General features: G+C 39.6%; 1 protein-coding gene across 1 annotated transcript in view; it reads left to right on the forward strand.

The window, feature by feature from the left end:
* SLC15A1 (solute carrier family 15 member 1) overlaps positions 1–18650 on the forward strand; it is a 41422-nt gene extending 22772 nt beyond the window's left edge. The window contains exons 15-23 of the mRNA XM_066621350.1: positions 804–885; positions 2593–2718; positions 7505–7651; positions 8353–8402; positions 11115–11222; positions 13882–13975; positions 14936–15082; positions 16536–16643; positions 17968–18650. Of these exons, the coding sequence (XP_066477447.1) occupies positions 804–885; positions 2593–2718; positions 7505–7651; positions 8353–8402; positions 11115–11222; positions 13882–13975; positions 14936–15082; positions 16536–16643; positions 17968–18156 (1051 nt within the window). The 3' untranslated portion in view covers positions 18157–18650. The remainder of the gene's footprint in view (positions 1–803; positions 886–2592; positions 2719–7504; positions 7652–8352; positions 8403–11114; positions 11223–13881; positions 13976–14935; positions 15083–16535; positions 16644–17967) is intronic.
* The last annotated feature ends 6140 nt before the right edge of the window (positions 18651–24790 follow it).

Raw genomic sequence — 24790 nt, forward strand, 5'->3', positions numbered from 1 at the left:
AGAAAGAAATTCCCATGGAAGTGTGTGACATGTCCTGCATATAGCCATTTAGCTTTCTACCCACGTTATAATAGAGATGGCCTGGGTAGCTGCATGTTGTGGAAGCAATGAATGGTAACATTTAAGAAAATATAGTCTCGGCACAACTCAATATATTCCCTTATACACTACAGTTCCGTCTTCCTATTATTTGCACAAGGGAGACTTGATGATCTCAGGTGGACTCTGCATATGTTGTGATCCTGCAAGACACTACCTGTGGTGCTGGTCCCCTAGGACTATTTAGACTCCCAAGGAGATCAAACAGGCTCAGACACTTGCATAATCCAATTGTTTTTTTTAAGACCAAACTGTTTTATAGACTAAACTGTTTTATCTAGTTTATTCATATGGCCTGTTTTATCCTGAGGCCTTCTGACCTTGCCTCTTAGAGGCAGTACACAACAACCATAGCTTTAGGAGGAAAGGATAAAATACCCCCTCCCTGTGTGTTGTGGTCCCAGCCAGGATCAGGTACTGCTATGTAACTTGTGTGTGTGAGATTTCTTTTTTGAAGGGAAGGACACTGGATCAAACTACATTCATGCTGTAGTGATATAGATTACCAATGGTTGACATCTTACAAGCAAAGGAATTTTTCGGTAGACTGAAAATTGCTGTCGATTTTTATAACATTTCATCTACTATGCGATGGTGTGCAATTTTTTTTTCCAGAGACTTTGTAACCAGCAGCAGCCTTGATCACGGCCAAATGTCTTATGCTAAGTGTGTTTCTGTCTGCTTGCTCTTCCTTTCCACACCAGGCCTTTGAGGAAGATGACTGTGGGCATGCTGCTGGCCTCAGTGGCTTTCTTTGTTGCAGCTGTGGTGCAACTGCAAATAGACGTAAGTGGAAAATCTAACCAAGAAACGTTCTGTTCAGTATTTAAGACTGGCATATGGATTTTAGTTTCAAAATATAGGTAGTTTAAACTCTTATTTTAGTTTTGATCCTGGCATATGGGAATCTACCAGAAGAGGAGGAGTTCTATATTTTTAAAAGTGAAAAAAATGGATCCTGAAACTGGAACAAAGAATGCAAGTTAGGTTTTATTAAATTTTATCTCAGTGAATTTTACAGGGGAGACTTGACAGATGAGGGAGAGACTAAGTGGTCCAGGTAGTAGCATTATCCTATTTATGCCTTGGTCTTGTGGGGAGAGAGAGTTTTCAATAACTTTGTCTCTCATATGAAAAAGCTCTACTACTTTGTGCTTCCCCCAGTAGTAGTTAAGTGTTAATTAAATGTGATTGACCTGAAAGCAGAAATTCTGAGCATCCTGGGTTAGATTGTTCCAGAATTTCAGTGAAGAGTTGGCTTAGGTATACTTAATAAATGGAACATCTACTATATCCACCTTATCTGTACAGCACAAAAGAAAGGAACCAGTGGTGGTTAATTATGACATAGCAAGATAATAGGGGGTAAGGAAGGAGAATATTCATTCTCAACAAGAATCTATTATGAGGGCTCCCTCAAAAAACAAACTTGAACACACCCACATCTTCAATGAGAATGAAAAACATGATATGGCAGTACCCAGGATGTGGGTGTGTTCAAGTTTGTTTTTTGAGGGAGCCCTCATAATACATTCTTGTTGAGAATGAATATTCTTGAATGAATAATGCAATATTATCCAGGCGGCTTTTGGCAGGGTTTTTAGAAACATTTAGTTATGTTTCAAAGTAACCATTTTGTTTCATTTGGTTTTTCAGCTTGTATGCATATCTGGCCCTTTCAGTTTTGAGAGAGCTGATATTCTTAACAGGGTACCAAAAATAGGAAGTGCTTTTAAAGTCAAGAATAAAATTTTTTATTAACTTAACATGTAAATCTAGCATTATGACCCATGTATTTATTTATTTTTATTATTTTAGTAGCTGTAATTAAAACAGTTTTTCAGCAATTCAATTTCATTCTTTAAAAAATGACCTAGAATTATTAGAAGTGGGACAAATGGGATTAGTGATGTTGCCTTTAAAGATGAATAGTGTTTTTTTTTAAAAGTTTATCACTTAAAGATAATTTAGAAGACTTAGTGCTTAGCCTGATGAACAAACACAGATTTTGGAATTTCTGCAGAAGGAAGTAGAAGTAACTGAAGCCTTCCTCCAACCTGTCTAGGAGGATTCTGCTCAGTTTAAGGGGGGACTTGTAGGCTGTTCTCTGTTACTGACCCAGTAGTAGCCCAATGAGCCCAGAGTTGGTTCAAGCTCCACAACACACAATGGGTGACTCCAGCTTGAGGTAGTAACATACATGAAAGACTACAGTTTCAAAGTAACTGTACCAAGTGAGCCACTGAAAGGAAGGAAGCATATAGAAAGTGAAGATCTGCTTATAGATCAAATGTGAAGATCTGCTTAGCAGATGTATGAAGGAAAGTGATTTTGCAGTGATTCCCTTTTTCAGGAAACTGAGTAGTGACAATAGCTACTGTTGTCAGCAACATGAAGTCACTATTTATATTCTGCTGAGGGTTTTATAGAAACACTATGATGTCTTAGGCCATATTTGACACAGTAACATGATTTTCCTCTTTGCCCCCACAGCCAACTCTTCCAGTCTTTCCTGAAGCAGGGCAGTCCCAAATCAAAGTAATAAATTTGGGGACTGAAAATGCGACAGTCAATTTTAGACCTGATAAGGACCCTGTAACCGTGATGCCTTTGGGATCAGTAAGTTTTTAGTATTATCTTAACCATACATTCAAACTTCAAAGCTAGTTTTATTATATAATAGTGATGTAAACCTTCTCTCCATTAATTGAGAATTAGTTAACTTTCTTGTAACTTCCGTCTGTTACTTCTACTGTCCTGTGTTTTTGAGTGACAGAACATTATCTGCTTATTTATTGACATGTTCTTTTTGTCTGCTTTTGAGATTAAATAGTCAAAAAATGGCAGAGGTGGAAATAATAAATATAATTAATCAAATATTTCCAGGCTTTTATCTCCTTAACAGGGCGGGCTTTAAGCTAGTTGGACCAATTGCTCCCAATTGGGCCCTGTGCATAAGGGACCATGACGCAGGGTAAAAATAAAATTAATATTTTTACTTACAGCCTGATCCAATACTTTCTTACTGCTGGTGCTGTGACCATAGCACTGGCAGTGGGGTGACTTGTCGCCCCGTTGCTTCTGCTGCAGAAGCCCTGGCTAGTGGTGGAAAGGTGGCAAGCACTGAGCAGTGTGGGGGAGGGTGGAGAGAGGATGGCATAGGGGGATGGAGAGGCATAGGTCGGGGGGTGGGACTCGCGGAGGCCTCCTCCACTGAGTCACATCCCTTCTGTTGGGCTTGGAAGCTTGACTTGGGGCTTCTAGAGTCTGGGCCATTGATTTAGCGGGCGCAGACTCGAGAAGCCCCATTGTGCACCTTAGGGCTTTACTTGAGGTAAGGGGGCAAATGTCTAGCACAGGATACAGCGGTGGGTGTTTGGCGCTGCTACTCCTGTGCTAGATAAGATTGGGCCCTAAATCTTTTCACAGTCACTAACACATGTGGCTTTGTAACTATTTACTTTTCAAGGTAATCTCTGTATTTTGTTTACTTGTAGGCTTACTTGTATGTAATTTTATAATAAAATATACTTAAGTTCATTTAGTTCATTAACTCACATTCACTTTTTACGTGCTCATTTTGATTGCTTTCCATTCTACCATAGGGATATAAAATCTATTACAGTATAAATTTTATTTCTAAGAATCTATAGACTTTGGCTGTGAACCTGAGTCCCTGCAAAAAATGTTTCCAATTGGGCCACTCAGCTCCTAAGGCCAGCCCTGCTCCTTAAACTTCACTTCTTTATTCTTAACCTCTTTTTTAAAAAAGCTTTATGTTATGAGCTGAATTTTAGATCCTGAAACATCCATGTTGGTTCTGTAAAGTAGCTCCAAATTGTCATCTTAAAATGCAGTAAGTAACAATTGGACTAATTGTTACTTATGGAGCATTGTTTCTCAGTTCTTGGAGTTGATGCTTCTGTTACTATGCAATCCCAGACCAGCATTTTTGTTTTAATACCCACTGTTGCTTCATTTTTTTTTCTCAGCTAATTTACAGCAAAGGCTATCTTCCATTTTTGCATGGACATCTTTTCAAAACAGAACTGAGTCTGCATCAGTTTAATATCTGTTGGATGATGGTGGTGTGGGGGCTGAGAAATGAACACAAACCCTTATGGAATTTAATGTTAGTCCAGCTGAGGTTGTTGGAACAATTAATAGAAATGCAAGCGGAAGTGAACTATTTGTATTCTAAGCAATTTATTTATTTATTTATTTATTTATTTATTTATTACAGATACAGGTAAGGAAAATAATTAGGGCAGGTACTACATAGGTTACACATGAGGGTATTGGTCCTAGATTACAACATGCATCATTCAAAAAAAAAATACAATCAAACGACTGTAAAAAATCAACACAATAATAATCAATACAAAGGCTATCATATTTATCAGTATAAAAATTTAGATTTATCGAAACACTCAATATTATTTGACTAAAATTATCTATCCAGTCATAAAAAGGCTTCCAATACTTTCTTACTCTATCTAAATCTCTCTCTTTCATTCTTTCTGTTAAAACTTCCATTTCTGCTATTTCATAAATTTTGTCTATTAAATTTTCTCTAATTGGCACGTCTGTGGATTTCCATTTTTGTGCAAACAATATTCTTGCCACTGTAGCAATATGTACAATAAGGTATTTCTTACATTGGTCTTTAATTTCTGATGTCACATTTAGGAGGAATATTTCTGGTTTGAATGGTGATAATAATAATAATAATACAGGTATTTCTATACCGCTTTTCTTGGTCCTCAGATTTCTCCTCAGACTTTATTCAAGGCGGTTTACATAGGCAGGCAATTTAAATCCCCGTAGGGTTTTTTACAATTTGAAAGAAGGTTCTATCTTTCAAGAAACCACAACATTCAGATCCTTCTTTCTTGATCTGGTCGCACATTCTGGCCTCCATCCTCCCACGCACAGAGCAGATGGAATAACTCGGCTCAGCTTGTCAGCTGCCTCGAGGTCGCACGGTGCCGGTGGCCTCGAACCGGCGACCTTCGGATGTTATCTTCAGACAAATGGAAGCTCAACCCACTAGACCAGACCTCCTGCCCACTAGACCAGACCTCCTGCCCACTTCACACACTTCAGTACATACTTGATATTAATTGATATTAATACACACTTGATACACAATTGATTAATACGCACTTGATATTAATACACACTTCAATATCTCTTGCAACAATTTATGTATCATTTTCCAGTATTTCTTTGCTTTTATCACCACATGTGATAAAAGGTTCCTTCAACCTCTTTACATTTCCAACACTTATTTGATGACCCAGAATACATTTTTGCTAATTTCACTGGAGTTAGATACCATCTATAAAACATTTTATATAAATTCTCTTTAAAAGACACTGCTTTAGTTATCTTACTATTTATATTCCATACTTGCTTCCAATCATCCATCGATATATTATATCCAAAATTTTTTGCCCAGTGCACCATTGCATCTTTAACTGTCTCATCCTCCGTTCTTATCTCAAGGAAACAATTGTACATTTTTTTATATACTTCCTCTCATCAATCAAAAATATTTTATCAAAGCTTATATCTTCTTCATAAAAACCTATTTTTTGGTCTTCTCGTAATCTTGTTCTTATTTGCATTTCATTCCACCAGTCCAATTTTATTCCTTTCTCTTCTAACTCAGGCTTACTTAGGATCTCTCCTTTAATATTCAACAGATCGCTGTATGATTTATTTTAGTCTTTATTAATCCAATTCGAATTAGTTGCTATTTCAAGCAGTTTTATCCATCTGGGTAATTTAGAGTATATCTTATATTTTATCTGTTCCCATATCCAAATTAAAGATCTTCTTAAAATGTGTTGTCTAAAATATCCATGTTGTTTGACTATCATAAAACAAGAATGCGTGCCAGCCTATTTGTAGATCATGTGCTTCTAATGTTAAAATTTTGGAATTTGGTATGAGTCCCCAATCTTTTATCCAATTCAAGGCTGCTGCTTGATAATATAATTCCCAGTCAGGTAGTCCAAATCCTGCTCTTTTTTTATCCTCTTGAAGTAATTTCAGTCTTATTTTCGGTTTTTTTCCTTGCCAGATGAATTTTGTAGTAATTTTATTCATTTCTTCAAAAAAAGTTCTCTTGAAAATAATCGGAATAGTCTGGAATAAAAATCTTAATTTTGGTAATATTTTCATTTTCAATAGCGCTATTCTTCCCATTAGGGGTAGTTGCAATTCATTATACTTCTCCAAATTTTTTTTATTTCTTTCATTAATTTAATACAGTTATCTTCCATTAATGTATTTGTCTTTTTGGTAATTATAATTTCTAGATATTTTACTTTGTTTGTTATCTGTAGTCCAAATTCTTTTAATCGTTCTATATCGTTGTCTTTTATATTTTTAAGTATCATTTTGGTCTTCTGGTAATTTATTTTTAGGCCTGCCACTTCCCCATATTCTTTTAAGTCTTCTATCAAAAATTCTATAGAATTGAGTGGATCTTCCAGGATAAAGAAGATCCACAAACGCTTGTAATTTGTATTCTTCACTTTTAATTTTGAGCGGTTTCATCCTGTCATCTTCTCTTATTACATTATTCAATATTTCTAGTGTCAAAATAAACAACAATGGTGAAAGTGGACAACCTTGTCTTACTCCTTGTTGAATGTTAATCTCTCTCGTCAATTCTCCGTTTGCTTTTTGATCCAAATAGTCAACCCAATCTTATTTTCTTGCTTCACCTTCTTATAAAGTTAATCCCCAAGTTTTATAATCCCAAGGTTTATATCCAAAAAGTATAAATCAGTATTCCAATTAAAAAGGAAAAAACCACTTCAAGTCCATACTAATGTCAAAATACTCCAACAAATAAAGAGTCATCCAAGTCTTTTATCCAAAAGGGCTGGATCAGTAGTCCAATTCAAGTCAATAACACTATCAAATCAAGTTAATCTCTCTAAATACTCAGTCCTGAATCCAGCTTCAAGCCTCTTGCAATGACAGGCCTGAATCCAATTCCAAGCCTTTTGCAACGAAAGCGAAAGTAAAATTATTTCAGCTGTTAAAAGTTGTTTGTTCCTTTTCGATGCATACCATTACGGCAGGGTGATCTATAATCTTCCCTTACTTATTTAATCTTATCTTTCGTCTTTTCTTCCAATCACCCTTATTACAGAAGAAAAAAGTACTCCAGGAGGGGCTTCGTTACATCTGAATTTGCTGCTTTCTCCTCCATTTTGCTTTTCACCATTTTGATGAATCCACAGTATGGGATTTTTGTGCTTTAGATACCAGAAGCAGAGAATAGCAGAGCTAATAAATTTAAGAGAATCCTTAGCACTCTAGATTAATCTATAGCTTACATGAAAGGAAAGCCGACCATTTCATTGTTCTTTATTCTTATTTACAGACAGACTACTACACTTTTGAGACTCAACTATTAAGAGACATCAATATAACCTATGAAGATAAAACTCTCAATGAAGCATTTGTCTATGTGGGGAAACAACGTCACACTCTTGAAATAACAAATAAAGATAAGATCCAAGCTGACTTGGTAAATCTATTTAAAGACTAGTTAAGAAACCAGCCTCCTAGGTCACTGTTCTGTTTTTGATAATATTTATAATCATTTGTGGGGGTAAGGAGTCAAATGTCTGTGTAATGATGATAGGTGTTCAGTGTATCTGACATTAAACATGATTAATGTGACCTAGGCTCCTGTTTCACCAGGTTTTGAAACCAGGGTTTACAGCTGATTTAAAATAAGTGGAAACCCTGTTAGCTCTAACTGTAGTTGACACTGACAACAATGTAGTACTTAATAGCCATTTCTGTCCAACGTTGCATATATGCAACAGGGACCAAATGTATACACCTGTGTGCCTGGCAAAAATAAGTTATTAATCATAGCCAAGGGTGATATGCAGATACATATGCTTTGCTTTTCAAAATGGTGTGAATAATCTGCATCCCACTTCCTATTGCATAAGCATTAAGTAATTGAGAGTAATTTGGAATGATGTGGATAGAACAAGAATTTTTATAGATAATTTATTTAATCTGTCTTTGTGCAGTATATTCTAATTCAGAGGAATTATGATGTAATTCAGATATATTATGATATAAACTTGTTTGTGAACAAAACAAACCAAAAAGTAAAAAGGAAGCTATGCTTGGTCTGAAATGTTATGACGATAGAGCTTTAGGACTACAGCACGTACTCTGTTAACCTATATAATCTTTTTTTCCCATCAGCTTCTGGATAACCTCATAGTAAAACCGGACCAAGGATACAATAAAATCAGGTAATAGTTTATTATATCTTCAAAATTACAGTATAAGCTTTAGTTCCAAGGAAATAGAATTTGGAACTAGGTGTTATGGTATATAGAGAAGGCTGCGACTGAAAACAGTCTTGTATTGAAAAAAGAAAGGGTTTTCTTTCTCCCAGTGGTGTCACTAGAGTTTATGTCACCTGGTGCTGGTCACTAGTACGTTACCTTCATGATGGACCTCCTCCCATGCAGCGGGCGGGACAATATCCCAGGTGGTGGGCATGGTGATGAACCATTGCCCCGACCCTGCTGGTTTTTCCTCTAGAACATTTGATAGAATATAGATGTTTCAGTGCAATTTCATTGCATTCTGCATGAAATAATGTGTTGAATGATATATATGATGGTATTATTTGAAAATACCAAGATTCTAAAAATTTTAAAATTTTGTGTCACACCTCCATGTGCATCACCTGGTGTGACCCGCACGTCCCTAGTGACACCACTGCTCTCTCCTATCTTGCAATATGTAGTACATGCTATATCTTTCTCCCTTTTGCACTCCTATTTTGTTTATAGCCACCTGTAGGAGCAGGGAAGCAGAATGTGATGACAAATCACAGGTTGAATATCCCTCAACACTTTGAAGAAGTGGGCAGTAGCCTCATGTCTACTGTAAAATTTCATAGTAGCCTGAATATTTTCAATCTTTGCATGCATATATGTTATGAATTCTTCAACGTAATAGTGCAACAGGGAAATAGTTTCTGCATAAGCTGAATGCTGTTAAAACTCTTAATACTCAAGAGCAGGGGTGCTCATTATGTCGATCGCGAGCTACCAGCCGATCTCGAGGCGAAATGAGTCGATCGCAGGCTTCTCTCCCGTCCACGCATCCCTAGGAGTGAGCCCCTGACAGGCTTGTGAGCCCAGGGAGTGAGCCCAGGGAGCGAGCCTAGGGAGTGAGTCCAAGGAGCCTAGGGAGTGAGTCCAGGGAGCCTAGGGAGTGAGCCCAGGGAGTGAGCACCTGGCAGGCTCCTCCCTGGGAGAGGAGCCACTGGCAGGCTTTTCTCCTGTCCATGCATCCCTGGGAGTGAGCCCCATTGACTCTACTGGGGCTGACTTACCTTTCCCCTGTTTTTGCACTGGTATGTATGGAGATCTGCCCCCCCCCCCACTTCCATCTGTTGGTTTTGTGTGCAAGGGGTTTTGCACTGGTCTTGCTGTGATGTCTATACAGAGATCTTCCCTCCCCCACACCTTTCCCCTGCTTTTGCACTGGTATGTATGGAGATCTGCCCCCCCCCCACTTCCATCTGTTGGTTCTGTGTGCAAGGGGTTTTGCACTGGTCTTGCTGTGATGTCTATACAGAGATCTTCCCTCCCCCACACCTTTCCCCTGCTTTTGCACTGGTATGTATGGAGATCTGCCCCCCCCCACTTCCATCTGTTGGTTCTGTGTGCAAGGGGTTTTGCACTGGTCTTGCTGTGATGTCTATACAGAGATCTTCCCTCCCCCACACCTTTCCCCTGCTTTTGCACTGGTATGTATGGAGATCCGCCCCCCCCCAACTTCCATCTGTTGGTTCTGTGTGCAAGGGGTTTTGCACTGGTCTTGCTGTGATGCCTATACAGAGATCTTCCCTCCCCCACACCTTTCTCCTGCTTTTGCACTGGTCTGAATAGAGATCTGGTCCCCCCCCCCTTGTATTGGAATCGAGGAAGATCTGGTGAGGAGGTAGATGTGGTGTCAGCAGTGGCCCCTTTAAGGGTAAGGCCTGGGCATCCAGCAGAGTGTGCTGCACAGCTGCAGCCACTTGAAGGCAATAGGGCCCTCAGGGATATAAGAGCACCTGAGGCAGGAAGGGCTCCACTTATTATGAAGTGGAGTCAGCCTTTTCCTACATGAAGAACATTAAGTCCAAGAACCGTTCCACCATGACTGATGAACATTTGGAAGTGTGCTTGAGGCTGGCTGTCAGCAGCTACTGTCTGACTATGCATCCTTGGCTGATTCACTTCAGTGCAAGTCATCAAAGTAAACTCAAGTAATTACAAAAAATGTTTATAGTTAATTATGTTGTGTTGTGCAATATTGGCTCATGTGGTTTTGCAAGGTACACCAACATACATTGTACACATAAATGTTATATGTTATGATGGCGCGAACATTGTAAAAAAAACTCTGGTAGATCTCCGGGCCTTGCTGGGTTTCAAAGTAGCTCTCGAGCCCAAAAAGTGTGAGCACCCCTGCTCAAGAGAATGGTTGTCATAAGAAGATATACCAATATTAAATTCTAAGTTCTGTTGTCCCTGTGTAATATCATAAAATTAACAATATCAAAGAGAAAAATCAGCATACTGAATTCAAAATGAAGGAGTAATGAAGAAAAATTTGTCAATTTTTCTATGAAAAGAGCTCCTTGGTCATTATATTACAGCAATGAAACTAGTGCCCTGTTGAGGATTTTTTGGGGAGGGGAATGATAACAGAAATATCAAACAATGATCAATTGTGAAACAATGCTACTGCAGAATCTGGGACACATTCATAATGAAAACTAATACTGCTGCAAGCCAGAGAGAACAGACTTACTCAGGGCTAAGTAAAATGGAGATAACTGAAGGTTAAAACTCATGTAGCTACATAAAATTTTGTATAATAAAATTCCATTTTTGTTTATATAACTTAATAAAAAGTTCTGTTTTAAAATGCAATGTTTTGTGTGCATAATTTTTAAGGTTCTTAAACAATATGAATTCAACTATTAATATTACTATGGCTGGACATTTGTTTGGAGAAGTGGAGTATTTCTCTGTCACGAACTACTCAAGTTTTGAAAGAGGGGTGTAAGTATTATTGTCTTTGCTATCTAAACTACTTTCAAAACTTTTTGTTGAAAAGTAGTATTTAAATATTTGAAATTATTTTCATGCAACACTCATCTGAAGTGGACTTTAGTCCATTAAATTTATGCCACAGTACTGTCTTTAAGGTAATACTTAAAGACTCTTGGAAGTCTTTGCTACAACAGATTTGGTGCTAAAATATACAATTTACAGGAGATCTGTGATTAGATATACTCTATACAACCATTTGTGGAGGGTAGGGGAGTTGTTACAAATGTTGATTAAGTAGGGGGTGCAGGTATTTGGCACTATCCCCCTGCATCATTTCTCCTATCAGTTTTGCTCTTCTGCCTTCAGGACGGAGGGAAATGAGGAAGGGAATGGCAAAACTGGGACAACTGTTAAATAGTGCTTCCCCAACACCACTGTTCCAATAAAATTTGGAGTCCTTACTGGTTAAAATGTCAGATCCAAATGCTCACCTCCATATACTGTCTTTTGGCCCTGATATAGGTAGTTCTCTGGGATTAATGCCAATAGAATTGGGGTCGAACTAAATATGCACACAAATACATGCTCCCTAGGCATGCTTCTAATTACAAGCATATTTTTTCTCCTTAAAAACAGCTATGCAAGTTTGTATCAATACTAGAGGAGGGAGGGTTTAAATTTTTTTTCCCTGTGTGTGGTTTTCATCCCTAAAATGGCTCCCTAAACAGGTGATTGGCTTCCAGTGTTGCAATCTGAAGGACTTCCTGCTTCAGGGACAAACGATCATTTCAGCTTGACAGTTTGCTGAATGAAAACAGTGTGGGGAAAGAACAAACTTTCATCTTCTATTTATTTATTTATTTATTTATTTTATTAACACACACAGACATACAAACATATAACATTCATTTAGGAGTGCTAAATACCATATACTATTACTAATTAATCATACTATATCTCATAATCTACTTTCTCATCTATTTCTACCTCTTATTGATTTATCCATTTATATAATATACAATAAATTTTCCCTAATGCCCTATCCTATATTTTCTAAATATTCCTATATTTATGCTATATTTTCTTAAATATCCTATATTTTCTAAATATTCCTATATTTATATTTTCTATATATTTTCCCTATATTCTAAATATTCACTTTCGTACCACAAACGTACCACTTTCGTACCACAAACGTACCACGTATGTACCACAAACGTACCACCAAACGTACCACCACTACCAAACCATATTCACTTTCTACCAAACGTAAACTAACTTCAATTGCTCATTAATATTAAAACAAAATAATCTGATTACCAAAATTATCATCTCAGCTATTTCAACTCCAATCTAATTACACTTTTTTCTTTGACATAATAACCACATATAAAACAATTCTTCCACACATTTATATTTCCAGCTATATTTTTTAATACATTCTAATTCATATTTATCAATTTCATACATATTCTTTTTTTTCCCTTCAAATAAATTTGGGCCATTGTTATTAGCTGAATAAATCCTCCAATTTTCTTTAACCCTCAGATTACCCCTCAGGGTTCTTTTTCTTTCTTTCCATTTTTTCGCCTGTAATATCTTTAATAATTTATCTCTATAACAAAATCTGATAGATCCGCACTTTCTTATGTAGGGTGTGTTCATTCTTCCAATTAACTGGGATATATTTTCTCCCTCTTGTTCCAACAAATTTTGTGATTTGTGCACTCCAATTACTCTGTCCATCATATCTTTTTATTAATCTCCATCAGCGCCTCTTCTTCGTCCTGTTGATCATCCTGTTGATTTTCCTCCTTGTCCGATTTTTCACTCCCTTGTTTATCTTCTGCTTGTTTCTTCACATCTTCCAATTGTTCCTTACACACATCTATCTGTTGGGAAAGAGTCTCCAGACTGGCTTGAATCTTTCCAAGTTTTCCAAGATTGTCTTGAAGACAAACCAGAATTTCATGGATTATGCTTTCTACGGAGTTCAGAGAAGACTGAGAGGAAGACTGAGAGGATTTTTCTTTCTAGAGCCTACTTGTTTGTGGGAATTATTTTTCAATTGTCATGAAAGGTGTCTGAAGCCAGATATACCTGCAGAGCAAGATTTGAGCAAAATAGTTTGTTCTGTTTTGAGTCAAAGAAAAAGCTGGCTAAAATAGTTCCCAAGTGGTTTCTGGGCAGCTTTTTAGGGTCCTGCATACTGGAGTGATTATGTTTTATTCTTGGCACACCCTGTCAGTGTGTTTGCTTTCCTCCCCAGCCCAGTTTAACTTATATATATTTGTAAATAAGCATCACAAGTAAGAGTCACAAGGAGACTATGTAAAGTTGCTCTGGAAATTTTTGCCATTTGTAGAAGTCAAAAACATGACATAGTAGTATAATCTACTTTTCATCAGTAATGCTATCATTATTTGTACTGATGATGATGTACTGAAGCAACAGTCAGCACACACTATCTTGAACAATTTTCTTCTACAGCAAATTTTATAATAGGGAAATTAAGCTAATAACCTTTAATACACAGGCATAATTTAGCTTGTGTGTAATGTCATAATATGAACAGTTATAAGAATTCCTGGAATTTAAAGAGTAATGTAGCTTCATATATATGAATTTATGTGGACTTTCTGGATTAACTTCATTTTTTCTTTTTCAGAAAAAGTATTATAGTTAACTCTAGTCTTGAGAACTGCAGCAGTAATTCTATAAACTTTGGATATGGCAGTGCATATACCATTGTAGCTGAGGCGGTAAGTTGTATAGCATGTTTATTTAGATAAGTATACAGAACTATTTTGAATCTTCCAAACTTTTAAGTTAAATTTCAACATCATCTGCAATTGAATTATAAATCTAAATATCTTACAGTAGCCTATTGTTCATAAATTGACTCCTTGTCCTTCTCATGTTTTGGGGTCTCCAAACTCCGGCCTAGGGGCCAGATGCAGCCTGCAGCAAGCCTCTTTCTGGCCTGCGGCCAACCTTTTGTCTCCTGAAAGCCTCTGGCCTACTCAACTGAACATGACTAGAACTGTGCTCTGATTGTGTCTGGAGGGTGTTCTGAGGACCAGAGAGGCTGAATGAATGAACCCATTCATTCATTTATTCACTCATCTAAGTTCCATCTCTTATTTATTTAAATTTTATATTTAAATACCTTTGCAAAAGTTTGAAATGTCAGTATCATTTTAAAGTCTAATAATAATAAATGCATACAGGGTGCTTGCATTTAAAATATATGACCTATCAGTTTATAGTGCAACACCTTTGTTTCAAGCTTAAAATGCATCTTGAGAACTTGCCACATATTGAAGATACAAATTTTTAATTTTCAGGTTATTAGTCATGTTGCTAATTTAAAATTCCATGCTATCTACTTGGAGTAGTGTGTATAGGTTTATGTTGGCATCACTTTGTGTATACAGAGCTGACCCCTTGAATAATGTGAATGAAAAGCTGTTGGTTGCATGAAGTTGTTCCTGTATTTTGGAGATCCATTCCCCATAATTTTGATCATTTTGTTGCTGCTGTTCAGTTTATTTGTTCACCCATTTATATGGAGAACTTCAGCTGTTGTCGTCTGCGGAAAAGAAACTACATATTGCACAGTTTATTACCTTTTACTCACTCTGTATGGCTACCAAAGAAATAGTTTATTTTGTATTTTTGTTGTCTTTCTAAAATGTAAAGTTATTTGGCTTTCATTTCAGTGTAACGGCAGTAAACTAATTCTCAAATTTGTTGAAGATATTCAAGCCAATACATTCAGCATGGCTTGGCAAATTCCTCAGTATTTCATTATGACATGTGCCGAAGTTGTCTTCTCAGTCACTGGTCTGTCTTTTTCATACTCTCAGGTACAGTAGTTAACTTTGTTTCACAGAAGTCTTGGTTGTAGTGATATTCTGGACATGTTTTACCATAACTGGGCAAAGAGGCACTTTTTCAATTGGCACTTCTCTTGTATTTAGCAGGGGAAGAGTAACTGTCTTTCACCTCAGCAGAATGTGATTTCTAGTGACTGTTTGCTGGTGGTGTTCTGCATATTTTAGATTGCGAGCCCTTTTGGGACAGAGAGCCATTTCATTATTTTATTTTCCCTGTAAACCACTTTGAGCTTTTTTGCTGAAAATCTGCAAATAAATTTTCTTTTCCATATTATTAAATTATGATGATAAATGGAGAAGTGGAGAAAGCCAAAGCTGATAATAGCTTTCCTACTATTACCCTGCTAATTGGGTAAGAGGCACTTTTTAAGTGAGTGTTCTTCTTTCATTTAGCGGGGGGAGAGTAACTGGCCCTCCTCACCCCAGCACTACGTTTCTTGTGGCTGTCTGATGGTGTTCTTTTGCATCCTTTTAAATTGTGAGCCCTTTTGGGATAGGGAGCCATTAGCTGTTTGTTTGATTTTCTCTGTAAACTGCTGTGTGAACTTTCCGTTGAAAAGCGGTATATAAATGATGATGATGATGATGATGATGATGATGATGATAGGACTTGGGGGAGTGGTATCACTAGGGTTGGTGGCACCCAGTGCAGTAACTCATGGTGTCACTCCCATGGACCCCATAAGGGTAATCAAGTCCCCTGTGTGGAATGCAGAATGGCGCTCCTTTAAAAAGGTGGCCCCAGCATTCTTTGGGGCAGGCAGGCTGCGGACAAGCTGCCCAGGACAAGTGGATCCCTTCTGTGGCCAGTGCCTAGGGGTGGGGTGCTTTCCATGGTTTTTCAACATGGATAGCAAATGCCAAAGAGTAGAAAAAAATGTCCACTTGAGGAAAATGAAAGCAACTGTGTTGTACCATAAAGGAAAAAAAGAACTACAACAAAATGGAAAGTGGCACCCAAGCAAAGGAGTTACTTTGGTGCCACCCCCTGATGTCACGCGATGTAGTTCGCACTCCCCCCCCCACTCCCCTAATGATGCCACCATTTGGGATAGCTTTGAGGTGCCTGTTTCAGATGTCTCATGAGTAATTGTCCAAGTCCAGTTCTATTTAATTTATAATGAAAATGTACAAGTTCTCATCAGAATTTTTTCCTAGTCTGTACTGTACAAAATACTTTCCAAAAACAAATAACTCCAAACAGAGCATAAGAAAGTAAAACTCTTCAGGGTTTACATAGTTTGCCATCTTCAGATTTTTCAAATTATATTTAATTGAAGAATGATTTTTTAGTCTTCTAGACTTTTGAGATTGCAGGAATCTCCTGATTATTAGAAAGTCAATTATGGATTAGAAGTCAAATATATTTTGAAATACGTATAGTATCAATGCACAGAGCAATTAAATATCCTTGTTTCCGTAGGCACCAGACAACATGAAGTCTGTGTTGCAAGCTGGCTGGTTGTTGACTGTGGCTTTTGGGAATATAATTGTTCTTATTATAGCTGGAGCTTCAAAACTGAGTCAACAGGTAAATTAATAATTTATAATAAACTGAAACCTATGTTGGAGCACAAGAGCTGTATTTGAATGTGTTAGTTAATACTAAGGTATAAGAGAGTTGTTAAAGTCTCAAAATGCAGCAGTGTTACTATAGTATAGGTGTAGTTCTGCTAGAATTACGAACATGCAAAATCCTGTCCAGGCATTCTGAAACCATGGAGAGGCTCCAAAGTTTCAGACTGCCTAGGAGCACAATGGTAAAGAGTTGTCCACCACTGCTGTACTGTATTTTTTTTTTTTGGTAGCCAAGGATCTCAGGGTTGTATACATGATTCCTTCTCTCCTTTTGGTACGCACAACAACCCTGTAAGGTAGGTGAGACAGATAGTGACTTGCCCAGGAAGCTTCATGACTGAGTGGGGTTTCAATCCTGGATCTTCCAGGTCTGAATCAATACAATACAATCATAGATTTTTGTTTTTAAAGTATGGCTAAAATTGAGGACGTTTGGCATGGGTTGCAAGCTCATAGCGGGCCTCTTCCCCCCCCCATCCCTATTGGACCAAAATGTGACACTCTTATTTTTTATTTTTATTATAGATAGGGACCACAAATGCTGGAAGTGACTCAGGCGCCTTTAGACTTTGGAGAAGGCTTGTTAAATCTGCCTAAGGGCACAAGCCTAATCCTTTATGTCAGTGCTTTCCAGCACTGACATAGCAGTGCCAATGGGACATGTGCTGCATCCTGCAGTTGGGTGTCAACTGATGGAGGCCTCCTCAAAGTAAGGGCATGTTTGTTCCCTTACCTCAGAGCTGCATTGTCCTTATGTCAGTGCTGGAAAGCACTGACATAAGGGGTTAGGATTGCATCCTAAAGCACATAAAGCAGAGCTACTTAGGGCTGATGTCGGGCCCTGGTTGACTCCCATCAGTTATTCGCATCAGAGGGCTCTCCAAGCCAGGCCAACTCTTCAATCAGGGTAGTAATTGTAGTATCTAGTGTATCATTAGGGCACTCTAGGATGCCCAGTGCAGTGTTCTGCCCTAGTGTCATCCTAAAACCCAGCTCTGGTGCCATTTCTTACAAGTTGCTACCATGCAGAGACCTCCTTTTTACAATTTGGAGTCTCTTGGGGAGCTACCCTCTTTTGATAGTGTTCAAATAAAGCAAGCCTGGAAGATGTCTTAAAAAACCATCTGCAACACTGAACCCAGGCAGTCTTATCCATTTGTAATAAAACTTTTGTGAGTGAGTGAGTGAGTGAGTGAGTGAGTGAGTGAGTGAGTGAGTGAGTGAGTGAGTGAGTGAGTGAGAGAGATTTTATTGACTCTCCTCCTTTTATTTCACAGTGGGCAGAATACATTCTGTTTGCAGCACTGCTTGTTGCAGTTACTGTTATATTCGCCATCATGGCCTATTTTTACACTTATGTTGACCCAGCTGAGGTTGAAGCCCAACTTATAGAGGAAGAAAAGAAGGAAAAAGAACCACCTGTTTTTCAAAATGGGACTGGACCTGCTGCACAGACTCGGATGTGAAAAACATTTTTGCTGAATGAGAATGTATATTGTTATCTGGAGACCCAGAAGTCCCACTCTGTCCTTGGACAATCTGTATCATTGGCACAGATGGATAGTTCTCCTGTGAAGAAAATGAGGAAACCCCAGAAGTTCATTCTCCAGCAGAATTTGCACTTTTTTATAAAAAGGATCTGAATCTTATTGCACTTGGCCACATTGAAGATATATTTGAAGTATTATTTTTATACAGCACTATAATTTTATATTGTTGAAAAAGGGAAGCACTCCCAGATCAAGGCATTTCTCTTCCCTCACTGTGTAGGCTCAGAGGGTTTGGAGCCTTTTTAAAATGCTGCCATACAAATAATCAAGGTACTACATGTGCACTTCTAAAAAACACACGCCTGAGCATGCGGAATGTTACCACCCTGGCAATGCACTAAAGATCTCTTCAATCATTTTCCCTGTGATGGCTTTGCCAGAAAGGTGGCCATTGTGGTGGGAATGAACAAAGAGGAATTGCACTGTGAAGAAGCGATGCAAAATAAAATACAACTTGGGTTATAAGAATTAGTTGTTTTGCATTTACTTCTGCCATGGGAAAAAACAGCTCAGCTTTCATTTATGTAGTGATCTGCAGGGGCACTCTAAGCTGATCTGCTACTTGAAATAGCAATGAAGGCTATTGCTCATTCATTTCCTGCCTGCATGCATGCATGCATACATCTGTTTCAGCATTCATTTCCCCATTGTTGTCAATGATCATCTTCTCAGCTGCTGCAACTTCTTGAAAAAGTGCCAGACTGGGAAGATTCTGGATACAGAACCTCACCGCTCCCAGTATTCTCCCCACCCTGCTCACGCTACAGGAAGCTGTGGGGAGGAAAGGCAGAGGCACAAAGTACTCAGGGAAAGGGTTTTAACAGTAGTGGTTCTGAAGGAAGCAGTAAGTTCCCTCCCTCCTCTGTTTTTGCCTTCTCCAAGTACAGTGTAAGAAAAGCAGATGGGGGCAGTGGTTGGGAGGTGGACGTGGTGGGCATAGGATGCAGGGCACACTCCTATCAATTTGCTGCTTCCCCCAGCCCACCTCTCACTTGCTTCACGGTTAGCTTGCTATTTAAAAATGAAATCCCAAGAAAGGGAAAAATTTTCAGAGCTACTGACAGATGGAGGAATTGGCATGGATTCATGGTTTATTGGTATGCAAACATGGCCCATATCATATGGACACTCGGCATGACCAGGCTGTTATAAGAGGTGGGTAGCCATCCCATATTCCCATCTTGTCTTTTACTCTGCTGTCAAGAGTGGTGAGCTCTTAGCAGTAGCTAAGAGTACAATCCTATGCATGTCTACTACCCATTGTGTCAAATGGGGCTTACTCCCAGGAAAGTGTATATAGGATCGCAACCTAAGACACTGAGCTGTGAATAAAAACTTTCCTGGTATGAATCTTCTGTTATGAATAAGGTAGGTGCCCTTAATCAAGTTTATTCTTTCAGCCTAGGCTCCCTAACTGATATTGTGGTGATACCAGAACTTAATGTAGTCTCTGCAACCATCCATCCTGTAAGGTAATACATGTGAAGTACCTTGAATACTCAAAAGTACTACAGAAAAGCTACATATTGGAAATAATTTAGAAATGCTAAATATTTCTAATTAAATGAAAGGGCTGGTTGACTGTGAATATGGAAGCAGCACCCAAGCCTCTCATTCGCTGTGAATGCATACTGCAAAAAGGGTGGGTATACAGGGCTATCTTCTATATGGCCCAGTTTTGTATAGTATTTGAAGAACACTATACAAAACTGGACCATATAGAAGATAACACCTCACAGAAATTCAGTATTAACCTCCCTCACACTGCCCTATCCACATCTCAGACTTGCACTCTTCCATCAATTCTCACCTACTCATATATTCCTCTACCAGTTGCCTCCTTTCACATCAGCCCTACCTGTTCTCAGCCCCTCTCATTAAAGGGAAATATTTTACCACCAGAACCCATACATTTGATGCATGGTCTGCTCTTTCAACCTATTGTGTCATGTTTCTATGACCTTCCACATGCTTCTGCAACCATGCACTGTTTGTTCATTTTACTGTATTTTTGTATGTACAGTATAGTATGTTTAGCTTTCTTCTGCATTCATAATTGATGTGTAGTGCGCTATTTATGTTTTATTCCGTTACAATTTTCTGCAGCCAAAATGCATTTGCAAACTACAAAAGATTGGCGTTCAGCATTTTGACAATTTCCGGTTTTTGACAGAGCTTGAGTCCCTAACCTGTCGAATAAGCAGGGGGGAGGGTACTTGTACATTATAACTCTGTTCCAAATCCTTTGTCTCTCGTGTTTGGGAGTCACCTTTTCCCCAAGCCCCTAGAAGCTGCACACATTACAGGATGGTGAGCCCACTGATCTTTTAGCCCCACCACTCTGAAACCTATGAAAAGAGAAAACATTCCACCATCTTAATTTCAAAAGCACTAATACCCCATACATGGCTACAAAGCCCTTAAAGACTACCTTTGATCTTTCCAGTTGACAAAATTCTACCTCAGGTATGCCCCCTCAAAAATTGTTGAGATAGTAGGTACTGTACTTTGCTGATGCTCGTTCTACTTCCTGGGGCTGCACATCTGTTTAGAACTGGGATACCATAAAATATTTTTATAATTTCTTCAAGTTATCTTTTTAATTTGAAATTATTTATAAGGAAAACTACTGGGGAGCTATGCTTGACAAAAAAAATGGAACAGCAATTAAGAGCTATTTTGAGTCTGGCTTGCTGTATGGTTTTGTATCTTTAGTTGTGTCACCTAACAAGCATTGCACTGAGTTAAGATGGTCATTTTTCCTTTTGAGATGACCACTGTGTGGACACTAGCATAACCTCTACAGATTCTAGAGGGGAGAAACTAAGATCATTCATGAAAACTGTGGAGTTGGGTGTGGCTATAACCTCTTTGCCTTCATCAAACTTTCCTTGATCTCATCAAGCCTTTGCAACCTGTATGATCAACATCAATTATTTTAATTGCAGAAAGTTCAGGCTATGGGTGTAACACAGTTATGAGGTTAAACAGAAACTTATAATTGATTATTCCAAGAAGCATGTGTGATAATGATCGAGTGGTTATGATTATGTACAGATTCTTCTTTCAATTTATGCAAAGATATTAAATGCTATTTGGATTAGTTTACATTTTTATTATTTTGGCCTTCTTTGTGATTCTTTGCCAACAGAGAGCAACCAAATGGGTCACTTGATGCAAGTTTATATTCCTGAAGTTTACCTGGGAGGAAAGTAGTGTGATCTTCCTTTGTATCTATGTATCTCTTTCCTTTCTGTTTCTGTAGATGTAGGTGTAGATCAGTGTGTAGAAAGGTGTAGATCAGTGATTTTCAACCTTTTCCATCTCATGGTATACTGACAAGGCATTAAAATGATCAAGGCACACCACCAGGTTTTTGACAATTGACAAGGCACACCATGCTGCGGGGACTTGCATCTCCCATTGGCCCTATTAATAAATGACCTTCCCCCCAATTCCTGTGGCACACCTGTGGACCACTCGCAGCACACCAGTGTTCCATGGTACAGTGGTTGAAAACGGCTGGTGTAGATCCTTAAGGAACTCTTACAAGCATAAATGGTAGCTGATGTTTTGTTTTGCATATTTACAAAGGCAGGTGTATAAATAGCCAGGTACGCTGAGAGGAATTTTATCTAGGGTTACAAAGTTACTTTTGGGCCACTTTTACAAAGTGGGAGGGGCAAAACCAGAGCAAGGGGAGAGTGATGATGGGGGTGGGTAGAATTGGGGTGGGGCAAAACAGGGCAGTGGAGGGTAGCAACAGCTGAAAAAGTCTTTGGAGCCTAGGTCTACCAGGTTTACCCACCCGCATGGTGTCGGCAGCTAGATACAGTAATACCGAAAACCAAATCAAGTTTCTCTCTAAAACTTTTTAAATGTAGAAGGTCATTGCAGGAACTTAGCAGCATCATATTTAGGCTCACATTGGAATGGAAAGTGTCCTGTGTGCACCAAAATGTCTGCAGCTGTAGTCCTGAAGCTGTGTCCCTGAGCTCCAATACACTCCTCCATAGAAAGCGGATCCACAAGCCAAAGAGCTACTGTAGCAGGCCAGTTTCCTCCCAGATTTGATACTGTGTTAAGGAGTGTCAGGTATGCATTCCTTGGCCCAGCTTGCAGCAGCATGTGCCACTGCATGCCCACAGTAGGACCCCAGCATCCCCCTGCAGGCAATGGGTCTTGGTGAGATTGTAATGTAAGATCCCACAAGATTTCTGGCCCCCTTCTTTGGCTCCTGGGCCCCCCTTTTGACCCTGGGCCTGGAAAAATTACCCCTTTACCCCCCCCCTTTACGGGCCCTGTAAAGAGCCATTTACCTGGTCAACACTGGTGAGTAAGATTAAGTAACCTTTACAACATTCTTGCAGAGTACACAAAAAACTGATATTTATGAGGGCAGGGCAGATAACTGCTGTATTAACTCTTCTTGTTTGCAAGACTTATTACTTGTTGAAGAAAAGTTTGTTTAAACATTGTGGATGTTTTCCTAAAATTTCAAAATTCAATGTGATGCAACATCAGCAGATAGCCAGTATTTAACAGAAAATAAATTATTACTCTAGAAATTACAAGGAATTTTTAATGTGGGCTGAAAAAAAATGCAGTCCTGGAGAGAGACTGGAAACTCTAATTAGCAGGAGGATTATGATGTTGCCATTCAGGTCTTGCAGGATTCTGAAGAAGTTGTCCTGTTCAACTTTGAATTGCATTTTCACACTCTGTCACTCTGGAGTTTATAGGTATGGCAAGAAGGGAAATGTGCATTTCTAAGAGCCAAATCCTATTCCACTTTCCCGTACTAATGTAGCAGTACCAATGAGAGGCGTCCGCTGCATTATGGGGTGGTGGGACAGTCACAGCAGCCTCAAGATAAGAGAACACCTTATCTTACTGTGGGGCTGCATTGCAACTGCATCACCACTGGAAAGTTGGATAGAATTGGAAGAGTCTCTGAGAGGAAATTTAATAAGGGGGTATAAAGTTTGTTTTGGATCCCTTCCCAAAAGAAGGGGGGAGTGGGGAAGGTGGTGACAAGGGGGGGCAGAACAAGGCAGGAGGAGGGTGGCAACAGTCAGAAGAGTCTTTGCAGCCTGGCTCTAGTTGGCTTCCCCATGCAGAGCTCAGGTCTACCTTTCTGTGCAGAGTTGGCAGCTAGATACAGTAATATGGAAAACAAAATACACTCCTCACTCTCTTTAAAAGCATATATGGCTTTTGGTAACAGCAGCAGCTGTGTACACAACATCCTATGCAGGCAATGAGTCTGACTGAGATAGGAAAATAAGATCCCAGGAAATTCTTGACTCCCTTTATCCCTAACTGTCCCTTTATCTAGCTCAACTAAGGCCTACAACCAGCTCATCCTCAGACTACAGGTGTGTGTCATTTATGATGGGGCTACATTCTCTGATTATGCGATTGGGCTGAATGTTTATTTAACAACCTAATCTAGTGCCTTTGTGTAAACAGACACTCTGCTGCAGGTTATGGGAGACAGGACTGCCTCATTAAGAGCCTCTTGGTTGTGTTTTGACTGCCTTCATATATGCGGTTCAACATTAAGTGGAAGGTCGTTAAGTGATGCACACCTGGTATTTAAGAGTTTTGAGACCAATACAACAACAGCAGGCTCAGCAAGAGCTTCACAGGGGCAGGGGCCGCACTGCCTGCTCCAGTGAAAAGTGTCTGCTAGGAAGAATGCTTTCTGTGCAACAACAGCCCTGTGGTGTAGGAATCTCACTGGGGAACATGGTATGTTGGAAAGGGGAAGTTCTCTGCAGTGTTTTAAATATGAATAGCAGCTCTGGGAAAAAGGCTTTTCTGCAGCCCATGGGGACAATGAGAGCCTGCCATGTTCTGCACAGCTTGACACCTTCATCACTGTGTTGATGCCAGGAGGGGCAGGTGAGGCAGTGCCTTCCCACTGGAGTCCCTTGAAAAGTGTGAGGCACCCACAACCCACGCACAGAGCAGGGAGGGCAGAGGCGCAGGCAGGCAGAGCGCGTGGGTTGTGGGTGCTTGGGTGCCTCACACGGCAGTGGCGCTTTTCAAGGGACTCCAGTGGGGAGGCACTGCCTCACCTGTCCCTCCCCACAGCATAGAAGGGGGGAATTGTTGGCAGGTGCAGCTCACCATGGAAGGATCTAAAAAGCTGCACCTGCCAACAATTCCCCTCTTCTATGCAACGCTTAGAGGCACAGGCACTCTGTCCTCCACTGTGTCTGGTCACCCTGGTGCCACTTCACTAGGGCCAGACAGCTGCGCTAGGCTTCCTCGCCTACTGCAGGTGCAGCGCCGCCTAATGAGGCGCCCCTCAAGGTCAAGCGCTCCAGATCTCGCCCTGTCTCCTTCCTAGCCTCGCGAAGAGCGAGAACTCAAAGGAAAGTCCAGAGTGGGGGGGAGGGGGAGGAGGGATGGAACGGAGGGCGCGCGCTACCCACGCCCCAACGGCTATTTTTTCCCCGTTGGACTATCATCCAGTCAGTGGGCAGCATGAGGCCACGCCCCCTTCCGAACGTTCCAAGCTCAGTCCGGAGGGGGGTGCGCG

Source organism: Tiliqua scincoides, chromosome 3, assembly GCF_035046505.1.
Source record: "Tiliqua scincoides isolate rTilSci1 chromosome 3, rTilSci1.hap2, whole genome shotgun sequence".
NCBI lineage: Eukaryota > Metazoa > Chordata > Lepidosauria > Squamata > Scincidae > Tiliqua > Tiliqua scincoides.